The sequence below is a fragment of the Corythoichthys intestinalis genome, chromosome 10 (genome assembly GCF_030265065.1).
Source record: "Corythoichthys intestinalis isolate RoL2023-P3 chromosome 10, ASM3026506v1, whole genome shotgun sequence".
NCBI lineage: Eukaryota > Metazoa > Chordata > Actinopteri > Syngnathiformes > Syngnathidae > Corythoichthys > Corythoichthys intestinalis.
The window spans coordinates 30619082-30632934 of NC_080404.1; the positions used below are offsets into that span (position 1 = coordinate 30619082).

At 39.4% G+C, this 13853-nt stretch overlaps 1 protein-coding gene across 38 annotated transcripts in view; it reads right to left on the bottom strand.

The window, feature by feature from the left end:
• The window catches only part of LOC130923110 (ankyrin-3-like), a 184125-nt gene that overhangs the window by 108061 nt on the left and 62211 nt on the right, over positions 1 to 13853 (bottom strand). The window contains exon 1 of one of the 38 annotated variants that reach the window (XM_057848566.1): positions 13106 to 13402. The exons of 36 other annotated variants lie outside the window; for them this stretch is intronic. In XM_057848566.1, coding sequence (XP_057704549.1) covers positions 13106 to 13192 — 87 coding nt within the window. In that variant the 5' untranslated portion in view covers positions 13193 to 13402. Of the gene's footprint in view, positions 1 to 7758; positions 7934 to 13105; positions 13403 to 13853 lie in introns of those variants that run through there. One more of the 38 variants, XM_057848570.1, reaches the window with a different exon arrangement.

The following is a 13853-nucleotide window of genomic DNA, read 5'->3' on the forward strand; positions in this document are numbered from 1 at the left end:
GAGGTAGTTTGGAGAGTGAAACGTTTAGGAGTGAGAAGGGAAGGAGTGATACAGTAGTTGATAGGATGGAGCCAACAAAAAAGAGGACTTCCTCTGTGTGGAAAAACTTTTGCTTTTGAATGAAAATGAATGAACACCCCCCATCCTGTACATCAATGTTCAAGGGACACTTTTACTGTCCCCTGCTTGATTACGTTCATGCCAATTTTGAAATAAAATATTCCACAACCTGTCATATTTTGATACATAATACCATTTGGGGAATCATTTTCACACCCACACACTACACACTATTTCTTGTAGTAATCCCTTGCTACCTCGCCGCTAAACTTTCGCACAGTCGCAGATTTTTTAATCTTGTTATAAGTATCTTGTTACAGGAATGAAAGAGTCCTAAAAACATATTTATGTACACTTGATTTTCATCTACGTATTTATGTACACTTACATACACACCCACACGCATATCTTATGAGAGAATGAATATCTAGTATGTATTATTCATATGATTTATACATTATTTTATGTATGTTGTTTATATTAATATTTTATTCATGTTTCAAACTATTCTTGAATGTTCTGATGATAACATATGCATTTATAGGATTTTATGTCCACTTATTGATATTATACAGATACACAAAAAAATGTATGTTCAAATTTGGGGCGGTGAGTTTACTTTACCATTCTGGTCCCAATTTACAGCGATATGTGAGGGATCGCTGTACATACATATGTGATCATCAATGTACATAGATGATTTGGTCAAACAATATTTTGGAAATCTATTCCATCTAGCAGACAAACACACACACACACACAAAACCCGAATCACTTATGTAGTTGAGTGACAACTGAATGTGATCATACACTTAACCAGTAAGGGGTACCATGCTCACATGAAACTTTGAGAAATTAACCCTCTCTCGTGGTTCAATGCCTCACGAAGTTTCATCTCACCGTCATTAGCAAGAACGTTGACGGGCAGACGCTCGGATAGACACATGGATTGACAATGACCCAATAAGAACAGACAGCACATGGGGAACTTCAGTACAGACATGGGGTAACAAGACAATGAGACACAGGTGGTTGATACAAGACACAAGGAGCTGGCCACAACGGGTGAAATCAATTGGTAATCACATGACAAGACACACTAGGGCACAAACCTAACAGAACTTAAGGGATGACACCATAACATGTCAGTCTCCTGATTTGAACCCATAGATTATGCATTTCACTTACGAGACAAACCGCACAATGAAACAGCAAGTAATGGAGGCCAAAGTGAAAATTAACACGATCCACAAGACACTAACTTGGCAAAATTATTCTTCAAAAAGATCATCAGTCTTCTGATCTGAACCCCATAAAGTATGCATTTCCTTCAAAGACAAAATTTTCATCACTCAAATGAATCAATCAATATATTGATATTTTGAAGACTCAAAGACAAACAATGAGTGAAGCTAGCTTACCAAAGCATCTCCTGATTAAGAGCAACACACAGAAAAAAAACATGCTTAATTAAATATAAAATATACACTTTTAGCTTCAAACAATTTGAGACAGAATAAAAAATAACACAGGTGTGATCAATGGGTCATCACATGACAAGACACACTAGGGCACAAACCTAACAGAACTTAAGGGATAACACCATAACATGTCAGTCTCCTGATTTGAACCCATAGATCGTGTATTTCACTTACGAGACAAATAACCACACAATCAAACAGCAAGTAATGGAGGCCAAAGTGAAAATTCACACTATCAACAAGAGACTAACTTGGCAAAAATATTCTTCAAAAACATCATCAGTCTTCTGATCTGAACCCCATAAAGTATGCATTTCCCTCAAAGACAAGTTTTTCATCACTCAAACGAATCAATCAATATATTCATATTTTGAAGACTCATAAACAAAAAATGAGTGAAGATAGCTTACCAAAGCATCTCCTAATTAAGAGCAACACACAGAAAAAAACATGCTTAATTAAATATAAAATATACACTTTTAGCTTCAAACAATTTGAGACAGAATAAAAAATAACATTGTCAAATACTTCTGGATCCAACAATAGCATCTCCAATGACCTCGCACTATTCCGTCCTCATTCATTGGTTATTAAAGCCAAAGTTTCCCATGCCGGATAACATCTGTGCAGCATGTGTGTGTGTGTGTCTGCTGGTACAGTTCCAAACAGTTGTCCTCTTTCTTACATAAGCAGTCGTTGATGCCTGAAAGCTTGAACTATGCCTTAGCTTGCCTGCATGAACATCACCCCAACGTAAAGCACACAGGTTAAAAATGTGATGCTGCGATTAATGCCAACAAATACTATTATGTAGGTCAAACCCGTTGAATACTGCATTCCTGCACGTCGTCTACTTATCTAACGAGGAGAGAGTCATGTGGCAGATCTCCTAGAACGTGAAATTATATTCTTTTCTTCTTTATATGACCGGCTTAAGTGGCAGATTAAATAGTTTAAGTCGCAAATAGTGGACTCTTTATCCCTTAATGCTTGGTCACCAACATGTCGGATGCTCCTCCCTCTAGATATAGCTCCATTCAAGATGAAGGTGCGTCACAGGACAGGGGCGGCAGATTTATAAGAGAAATTTCGCTAAGCCCCACGCACTATCGGATATTGAAAAAAAATGGCGCCGTGGCAGACTCTAGGTTAAGCCTAAGAGGACAGCGTCAGAGAAATATGACAGGCGAGGGGATGACGTTAATAGACGTATGCTGCAGATTTATTTGTAATGAAGCCTAGTGAGGTTAAGAAAAAGCTCATTTACAGAAAAATTAAGGCAAATGTGAGAACTTATCGCACCTCGTTTGATAAAAAAAGGCCTACCTCTTCAGGTTTAATAATGGCGGCCTTAGCCATGTAATCTTAATACGATTATAGGAAACTCTGTCTTAAACAAGAATATTAAAAACCATGTTAATTTAAGAAATAGCAGAGAAGGATGGCCAAGCTACATAAATTGTATCAAATTAAAACTTATTTCGAACGTATTACAACTGAATGCAGTAGAATGGATGATGAGTGCCAGGATGATTACTAGGGGTGTAACGGTACACAAAAATCTCGGTTCGGTACGCACCTCGGTTTTGAGGTCACGGTTCGGTTCATTTTCGGTAAAGTAAGAAAACAAAATGCAAAATATAAATGTGGTAGTTGTTTATTACACACCTTTGTGCTTTCAACAATAGGGACATTAGCCTATACAAAGCTAGAATTCTGCTCAAAAAGTAGCGGGTATTTAAAGATAATCCAACCACAATTTGCCTTTCAGACCCCGCGTATTGGTCAGCTTTCTTTCTGAAAGAAAGAATAAAAAAGAAGTCCTGTGCTAAAGAGAAAAGAAATCCCAATGACAAAGATTTTAACATGTATTTCACAAATTAAATGCCTCAATGAATCATTTTTTTTTTTCTTATGAACGGTTTTCAAAAGCTTTATTGGTGGATTTTCTCAAGTTAAAGCACCACACAGAAATTAATAAATTGAATTGTGTAAGCAGGATCTGTGTATTATTCTTATTATTTAATTACAGGTGTTTTAGCTCATTTCAATTTAGTTTATTTAAATGGGATATTATTTATTTTATTATGTGTTTATATTTTACAAATGTGATGTAGTATTCATTTATATTGCATATTTTATGTCGTATAACTTTAGTTCCTATGTGAATATTAGTTCCTACTTGTTTTGTTGTGGTAGGAGGGTTTTGTATTGAACACGGGGCCGTGTTGGTTATTATTATAGCAGAGAAGACAGCAGTAAATCAACAAAGACAAGTCAACTGTGCCCCGATCTACCACTCAAAAGATCTGATGGACTCAAAAAGTGGGTTACGATTGCATGTTAGTTTGAAAATTGATTGGATCCACCGTATTTTTATACGAGTGACTTCCAGCCCAAGCCTAGCTACCGGTAGTAGTATTGACGCAGGAGGGTCGCGTCTCGCGTCAAATAATAAACTCTGCCGTTCTTTTCGCGTGCGTTGTGTTGAGCCGCTTCTGGGACGCGTCTAACACGCAGCCGCACTGCGACTGGTGTGCATTGGCTGATTGACTTTAACGCCCACGTTTCACTGCGTTCTCGCGGCGGCCACATTGTCGCGCCGTTGACTTTTCTGGGTTATACTGTCCTACCGTGTTGGTCCTCATTATAGTAGAGAAGACAGAGTAAATATAATCTACACAAAGAAACTGTAACCCGACCGACTCACAGCCCCGAAAAGTAAGGGTTACATTACGTCAGAAAATCGTTCGGTACGCCTCCATTCCGAACCAAGCACCACGTACCGAAACGGTTCAATACAAATACATGTGCCGTTACACCCTTAATAATTACTCTTTTTTTCTTGTTTGTCAAGGCTCTTGTTTGATTAAGCTGATCTTTTCAGGCTGGTATGCAGTACCATAAAACATCCCAAAATGTCTGCGAGCAATACGCGCGCAAACAGAGACGGAGGATTGATGTCATGTGCTGATGATTCTGGCTGAGCTGAGAATGTCTACAACAAGAGGTGGACTGGCCGCAGCGCTTGTATTGTTTCACTTGATCCCCCACTGTCCTGACTAAACAAAAACCACACAGTAGAGCTACAAAAAGCCTGGGGCACCCAGCAGCAGGCCCCGTACAGTGTCCGGTGCCAAACACCTTTGCGCTAACCGAGATATTCCCTCTAATATCCTAAATAGTGACGGAAAAACCAGCAAAATACATATGACTCCAAACCTATGAGATTATTCTTTACATTTTAGAACAGTAGGAGTTTGAGTTTAATCAGAGGTTAAATCGTAGTTGTAGCTGCTAACACCTAATGTCACTTACCATTGTGAACCAGATTTGTAAATTAATCTAAAACGATGAGAAGTAAAATACATACTTTGGTCTAAAATTCAGGGTTTGGTTTGTATTTTGAACATTTAGGGGTTAAAAATGACATACAAACGGAGTTTATTTTGTTTAAGCAGATGGTTTACTGGAAATTCAAAAATTAACCTTCGGCAGCTGAAATATTTTCTCAGGAAAATGACAACCACAGACTTGATATGTTGTTAAAGCGCAAGAGTTGCCATTATTACCCTTATTTTATTGTATATACAGCTCAGGGGTAAAATAACCCAAAAACATAAACTAAAAAGGCACTAAATAGACACAGAAATAATAGAATAGGGAATTAGTTGTCAGCAGTTGAGAGTTCATTTTATACCAAAATTGATCTATGAACTGGCAATTCATGAGTTACCAAACAATTCTCAGTAATGTATATTGTAAGGTAACCCACAGTGAGAATAAGGAAATGTGGCAGACCATATAAAATTGTAAAATAGTTTAAATGTAGCCTTGAGTTTGACATGTATTCGAGAACCTTCTCTGGTTTCAAATTTAAACACCTTCTCGTACACAATTCTCTTGTAATTGCCAATTACACAGGCTGCTATTGTGAGCACCTTTCATATCCATGCTCAAATGACAAGAAAGGAATTATTATGAATACAGTAAAGTACAGTGGGTGCTCGGTTTATGGTCTATTTTGCTCAAATTTACCAAAAATGGTAACACATTAGTAAAAAGTCATGGTCACCAAAATACAGCGTGTTTCAAAAAGAATGTACCAAAAGAATGTACCAAAATTAGCAAACATTCATTCATTTTCTATGCCGCTTATACTCACGAGGGTCACGGATGTGCTGGAGCCTATCTCAGCTAACTACAGGCAGTAGGCAGGGTACACCCTGAGTTTACCAGCCAATCGCAGGGCTCAATGAGACAAACCACCATTCACACACCCACTCATACCTACGGACAATTTGGAGTCCTTTGGAGCACCTAAGTTTTTGTTTGAGCTAATGTTTTTTTAATACATTTGTCATTTAGTTCATAGGTGTATTGCCTGAACCATTTGTTAAAACCATTGTAAAAAAAAAAAAAAAAGTTAGCATTTTATAGCATTTAAGCTCGCGGACATTTGCTATGTAAGTTGGCCAACTGTTCTTTTGTTGTACTTAGATCCTCATTTATTATTTTTTTATACCGTTTGAGGCTCATCTCAGGTATTTTAATTGTTTATGTTCCTTATCCGATTACTCGATTATTCGAACTAACTAATTCATCAATTATCGACTACTAAAATAATCAATAGCTGCAGCCCTAAACATTACCCCACCTTGGACATTTGTGTTGTACATACAGTACCTTCTGGTTTTCACTTCATGTTCTACAAGTGCTCAACGTGTCCACCATCGGCAGCACGGACAACATAAGCCGATATGAAAATTCTTCCTAAACACGCCTCAGGATGTTGCGGAGCACCGTGTTGATTGCTGTTGATATTCGTTTTCCAGTGAATATCGATGACACGAAAGATTGAAAAAAAAAACAAAAAAACTTGAAGATATGTGCAACACATTTGCCCAAGCTGGAGTTTTCTATTGTTTTTATGTTTTTTATATGTTGGGTGCTGGTTTTGGCACATTCTTTTTGAAACACTGTAATATAAATAGGTCATTGATGGTGTTGTGCTCTATTTGCATAATTACTGTGAAAGCACCATAGGTTAAGTTTCTCAGTAACATTATGAATGTGAGTTGGAATGGCTGACCCTTTCTATATGTGCCTTGTCTTTAACTGGCTTCTGCGCAGTTTGCCAAAATCAGGACTTTTGGTGACTGCTTCCCCACCATATAATAGGAAGGCAGTTACCAACATTGCTCAAACGAAAACCAAACAAAATATGCAATGATCTAAAGAAGGAGGTGCAATGCACGGGTAACATCAATATCCCGACCTTTTTTAATACTTAATTAGACAAAAACTGGTTGGTTTTTGTTGTGCCAATGCTTTATGTTCGCAAAAAGTCTTAAAACATGTACTATCATGGAGACTTCTGAAGGAACCGCAAGTAAATCTAGCTACCGAGATGTATATTTTTGTTGTTGTTTTCTGAAAACATTAAAATATGGCTTGTGCAAATTCGATACCGGGTTATGAAAGAAATGAAAAATAATAATAATAACTCTCATGGACCACAACATTAGCCACACCTAGCTGCATCGCAGAGTATATATAAATAAGACAAGACTCATTAAAGCATTGTATCACATTATCATATCCTGAAGGTGTGTCTACAGTAATGTAAAAAGGTCTGCGCACGGAAACAGCAAAAAAAAAAAAAAAAATTGTCCGGGAAAATCCAACACCATGTTGCATTTTCAAGGTTGCACCAAGTTTTAAAAATGCAAATGAATGACATTTAGTCATGTGTGTTACAAGCCAGCATCTTCCTCTACAGCCATGTCCCCTCACTGTTTGTACTGTCGCCCTCTCTGAATAGGAGTGAAATCTGAACCCCCCCCTCGAGCGGACCTGCTAGCCCACCGGCCCGCCACCATTCAGACACTCATGCCAACCTCGTGGGCATTCATATCGCACTAGAGCGGCCACAAGTGCCGACAGATCCCAAAATAATATCAAGAAATACGCCGACAACAAAAGCTGCTTTTTCCATCTGTAGCGTGGCTCAGTGAGACCGTAGGGATGGAGAGTGGAGGAGGTAAAGATGAGGAGGATGCTGAGAGGGTCTCGCTGATGAGTAAACAAAGCACTAAAGCAATCCCCATGCTGCAAAAAAATACCCCTTTTCTCTCAATCAGGTTAAAACCTTTAGCCTCTACGAAACCTATGAAAGCACCTTTAAAGCGTGGAGGGAAGCCCCCCCATGACTTACCATGACAGCCACGGATTCTCCCTCCTTTTCCACCTCCTTCCCTTTCTTCCTCACCTTCATTGACTCTGCAGTAGGAGGAGGAAGAGGAGGAAGAGGATGGGTCTTTGTGGTTGTGGATATCCAAAGCTAGGGAGGCAAGTGGACTGGAAATAGACGCTGGTGCAAATCCGTAAGCCAAAATGACTACAGCGGGATGTGTCACCCCACCCACCTCCATCCCTCCCACCCTCGGTTTTATTATCCCACCCACTAACCCTCGTTCCCTCCCACTCTCCCTGCCTCCCTTCAGCATGCGACTCTTTGTCAACCCGCTTATCAGCCGTTTTCTTCTCAACAAAGACCATCGTGTGAGCATGCGTGTTTTCATCACTCTAGTTCTACCTGGACTCAGCAAGTGGGAGCCCACAGATTTTTTTTCTTGATGCCGTCTCATTGAAGAAAACAAACACATCAGACTGTTCATGTGGGATGCCTACCCACCCCTTCCCCCACCCTAAAAACAGTCAATGGGGACACTTTGACAGAGGATTAGGAACACTTTCTCTCTGGTATTAGGGGCACCCCCCGATTCCCTCCCACGTCTAAATATACAGCGATTGGGATGATCAGTTCACCCTGTACCAGAGGGGAAAAAGTAATCAGATTCACACACAGTCCTCCATGACCATGCTCGTAGGGCAAAACAGTCATTTCTTAAACGATCTTTCCCCATGGAAACTAATGCAAATGATATTGATCGGTGAAAGCCCCCTCCCCACACACACACACAATATAAAAATTTCTGTTATTGTTATTTATAACATAGTAGTGCTACAATCCAAGAAATAAAAAAATAAACAAACAGTTTCTACAACATTTTATTTATCACTGCAATGGGCATTGCACTTCTATTGGGCAGACTGGGGTCAGTATAATAAAGACATATGGGACATACTGTACATACTGTAAATGGTCTCTCTCCCTCACTAAATCCATCAAGGTGTACCGCAAGCAACACGTCACTTCCGCTCATTAAAATTCATGACATTAGCTACTGTTGCTAAGGGGGGACATGCCACCGTTAGTCCCTAATAGGAAATGAATGGAAATCGTGTACGAAGGAGATGTTTACAGAGCTAAACTTACCGATTCTCTCCGAAAATGATGTCCCTGGTGCCAAATTCACTGGCAAAGATGTGGAAGAACATAAAAATGTTCAGTTAAAGAGATGGCTTGAGTGTCGAAGGCTGAAAAAGACGAAAAAAACGAGCCGACCTAAGCGTAGCCTCAGCTTTTTTATCAACACGACTGACAATGACATTCTCCTGTTTAAACAATATTATATCCTCTGGTTGTCCGTTCTTCGGGGTAATATAGTCAGTTTTGTCTAGCGATCGCAAATGCTACTCAGTGACAGCCAACGAACACTTTTAATTTTTTCATTAAAAACAAATCTTAATTCTCTAATTTATTTACACTTCGCCCTTACTAAAGTTGTTTTTTTTTTTTTAACAACGGAAAAGGTAACTGACAGTCAAATACCGTTTTAATTCTTTTCAGGTCATTCATTGTCAGACAGGAGCAACACGGCACAACGTAACGCTAAAAAATAAGTTAGAAATATCAAAATGGCTTACATCTTTGTCCTCTGGAAGGGCATGCCAACCCAACAAAATGTTTACTGCAAACTGCAAATGAAATGTGAATGGCTTCACCTAGCTGGCGTTAAAACGTCCGCGCAAGTTGATTCATTCGTCACATTTTTTCCTCCCGAGTTTTTGGTTTCGGGAAACGTATGAAGAAAACATCCTTAATGTCTAGAGTCGTTTCTACAAGTTCCCAAAAAGCGATGCGTGATCAGCATGTTCGGTTTTGAAAGATTACCGGAGAGAAGTAGCAGAATTCACATTGTTTCTATGTGAGGGCGGGTCTATAATGTCCCACTTCTACTTTACTTCAGCTTTACGATGCGACGTCACGGTTTATAAATAGCATGCGTGCGGTATCCCATTGGGAGTGTAAATCAACAAGTTTAGGAAAATATAAAATCGCTTCTTTGAACGATGATACCTTTCAGGACACATTCAACACAATCAGTGTGTCACGTGTCAGTTAAAGCAGTGCTTCTCAATTATTTTCTGTTATGCCCCTCCCAGGAAGACGTATTAGTTCCGCATCCCCCAACTCTCTGCCAACACTATAAATAGTAATATTTGTCTATAAAATTATTATTATAAGTATTATAAGCACCATAATTTTCAGACTATTAGGCGCACCGGACTATAAGCTATATACTATAAGCTACTGCTATATACTGTCCACCAAATCTGACACGAAAACGGCATTTGTTCATAGATAAGCCACACTGGACTATACGCCGCAGCTGTCCTCATTGTATTATGAGATATTTACACACTAAGATATTAACCGTTAACACTTTATTTGACAGCAGCATCATAAGACTGTCATAAGACCAAATGAACCACCATGAAGCTTTGAACCAATTGGCTGCAAAGCTTCATTGCTTCAAGAACATTCATTTGACCATCACTGCTCTCTTGGAGGAGACGGTCAACCTCTGCTGCGACCTGCTGTCAACGCTGTTCTCATCCAACATGCTTCTTAGCATGCACTGCGGCACTACAATAAATAATGGATGTCATTTTGTGTCATCCGGCAAATTATCTCACTTTTGAATGGATGTAAAAGATCCGAGCTGGACATGAATGGAGTTAGTGACATAATTTGCGGGATGACACTTAATGACATCTGTCATATGCATTTATTAATGCCCATGATGCCCATTAGTAATATTAGTAATTCATCACAGAGGACAAAGAAAATGTCCGAGACTTATTACAGTTAAGTTTGTACATTTGGATATGACTTTTTTTCTCTAAGTGTTACTGCACAACTTCTGTTTATATACAACACATTGTTCCTATGCTATTCGTTAGCCTGTGTGTTAGTAACAGTTAAAAAAAATAGAATAAAATAATAATTATAACAGACACCTTACCAGTATGTATTTTACCAAATAATTTTTCAATGATAGAAACTAGTAGTTTTTAAGTTGAGACAATGCATTTGCCACGTACCATTCTTGGAGACAAAGACATCCAACAATTCTCTTGAAGAGGCTGAGTAATATCTTGCTTTTCCCAACCTGTTACGTGACTGTCTATGATGCTGCTGTTCCTATTTTTCCATCTTAAAAGACTAAAATATCAAGTGATGAATACCTCAATTGCAGTCATAATAGTCACAAACCTATCCTGACATTATAAGTCAAGTACAGCAACTTGTGTTCAAATCTAATTTAACGTTAAATCTTAAAAGAACAGCCACAAAGTATTTGTACTTATTTGTTACTTCCCTCCACTGCAGCATACTGGCTTGTAAAAGCGCCACACAGGAAGATAACACACACATGGAAAATACAAGTTTGTAAAAGGTGGACCTGATCGCTATCTGCTTGCGAGGGAAAACAGCATTGTGATCAAGCGGAAAACGAAGCGTTGCTAACGTATATTTTCAAAGTGGGGGTATTTAACCGCTGTGTGGTAGTTTCTATCACAGTGGGCCACCCACAGCAGAATACAGTGTGATGCCAAAACTGTGAACCAGTGAAGAATAGACCTTCAAGGTTTCACCAAAAACTCAGCATAAAGCACACGTCTAGAAGTGGATATAGATGGCTGCTCACAATGGGTTCAATTTGATCCATGTTAATGTTTTTAAACGGCAAGAAAAAAATATTGAGGTGAACAAGTGCTACACTGCTCAATGACGGTTCACGTCTTGACTTGCACTATACAGTATTATCTATTGAGCACATCACTCACACGCATGGGTCAGTGTTCCGATGGAACAGCACCACTTGCATCACGGGTACATTTCAATGCTCTTAGTCAGCGTGATTGTGAGACATTTGGAAGGAGCGCGAGACTGCAAGCTTCCGAGGGAGCGACAGATGTTCAAAACTCCCAAAGAGGCGACTCAGGCACATGATTGGTGAATAACAACCAGTCAGGCAACCCCCCGTTCACAACACCGCCGCAGTGATCTTGTATTAAGAAAAAAAATGGAGAAGAAGAATGCAGGGTTGCCATGGCGATGAGAGAGGCTAAAGCGGTAGAGGACTGCTTATGGGAAAATGGTGTGTTTTGTTTCAGTTGTGCTCTTTTAGTCACGGAGAGCTTGCAATCACGAGGATTTAGTCCAGTTTTCTACAAAATGTAATGACTGACTTTTGGGGTCTCTTGAGGAATGTGCAGTTATACATCCATCAATTTTCTGTTGTACTTGCCTTCATAAGGGTCACAGGTAAACTGCAGTCGATCCCAGGTTACGCTTGGGTAGAGAAAGTGAATGGGGTGGGCTACTGTAGGTGACCTAGCACCTGCTCTTTAAGCTTTGACGTCCAAAGCACGGCCAAAGAACTTGCTGTATATGTGTGAAAGCTTATTTGTGCCCTTTCAGTAATATATATTATCAAACATATCTATTTTTTCTGAATATTTGTACAATAACACACACACATTATATATATTATAATAATAAACTGGCCAAAAGAGGAAGTTCAGACTAGAGGTTTGAAAACACGGAAACTGGAACCATCATGGGAGGAAAAACCTCTGCATGGGAGGTACCACCGACAGATAACCGAGGTGGCAGATCTGAACAAGTCCTACCAATGGTTAGAGAAGGCTGAACTGATAGACAGCATAGAGACGCTAATTCACAGGAGCAGGCCTTCAGCACCAAAGCAATAGAGGCCTGAAGCAGACAAGCAGACAAGCACAATACAGTAACAATAGCTAGTATTTCAAAAAATGTGTAAACAACTTGTCTGTTAAATTCAACATTTGAAAACAAATAAATGCAGCACTTGCAGTTTTACACTATATGGCTGGAAAGCTGTGTGAAATAAAAAAAAAAAAACAATTTTCACACACTTAACTGAAAAACATTACACTAAACTGTGTGTAAAGGTGTTTAGAAACACTGCTTAAGTTAGCCATTTCTCAGGCAAACTAGCTTGTTGACGTTTTCAGATAACAGAGCAGATCTTTTCTTTTGAACAATGTACCCTGTCAAAGAAAATAGTCTCTTGCAAGGAGGCAGGTGTGACCAGATACTTTTTTGCAAGGTGGGCCAGCTTACTGTGGTCACTATTGTGCGCAGACTACCACTGGAGTGGACATGAGTCCATGCTGGCACTGCCTTGTACCTGTCTAGTGGTTTGTCATTGGTTGTTGTTGTTTGTTGTCACTGGATTTTCAAGGCCCTCGTCTTCGACTATGTTAATGGGTCTACACTCTACAGTCTCTGGCTACCCATTTAGCGATAGCAGTAGTCAACCTACTTGGTTTCTTTTTGTTGGCAAGTCCGAGTCCGCACTCTGCCAGTGAAGCTTGATGACTGCGGCTTGTTCCTGCAGTGTTAGCGTCATTGCTAACACTAGCGAAGATGTGCCTTTCCCGAAGGTGGTACTTTAGGCTGGTTGAGCTTCGATTGAAGGACAGTTCATCACAGCAGTATGTGCACACAACTTTGGTTTTATCCAGGTTTCCATTAGGCAGCTTTTTAAAACGGAATTTGGTCATCATCTTCACTCATCGTGGCTGGCTGCATTATGTCCTGCATTGCCACGCGGAGAATGTAAACATCAGCATGTGGGACTACGGGAGGCAGTTGTGGCCAAACTTAGTGTGAGCGGTAAATTGCGTTATTTTTTTTTTTATGCGTTAATATTTCCAGATTAATCATGGTCGTTAACGTGTTATTGTTGACAGGCCTAATATATATATATATATATATTATATATATATACACAGTACATACAGTGGGGAGACCAAGTATTTTATACACTGCCAATGGGAAAACCCATTGGCAGTGTATCAAACATATATATATATATATGGCGGAAATTACAAACAAGACTGAAAAAGCAGTTTCTGCTCTTCCACTCCTGTTTAAAAAAAAACTGCTGTGTTTTAAGCCAAAAGAACTGTTGTGTTCGATGGAACAATATGTCTATATGCTGCCATAGTAGATTTATGGCGCATTAAGCCCCTGAACTATATTTAATTTGTCCGTTTTACTCTGGAATC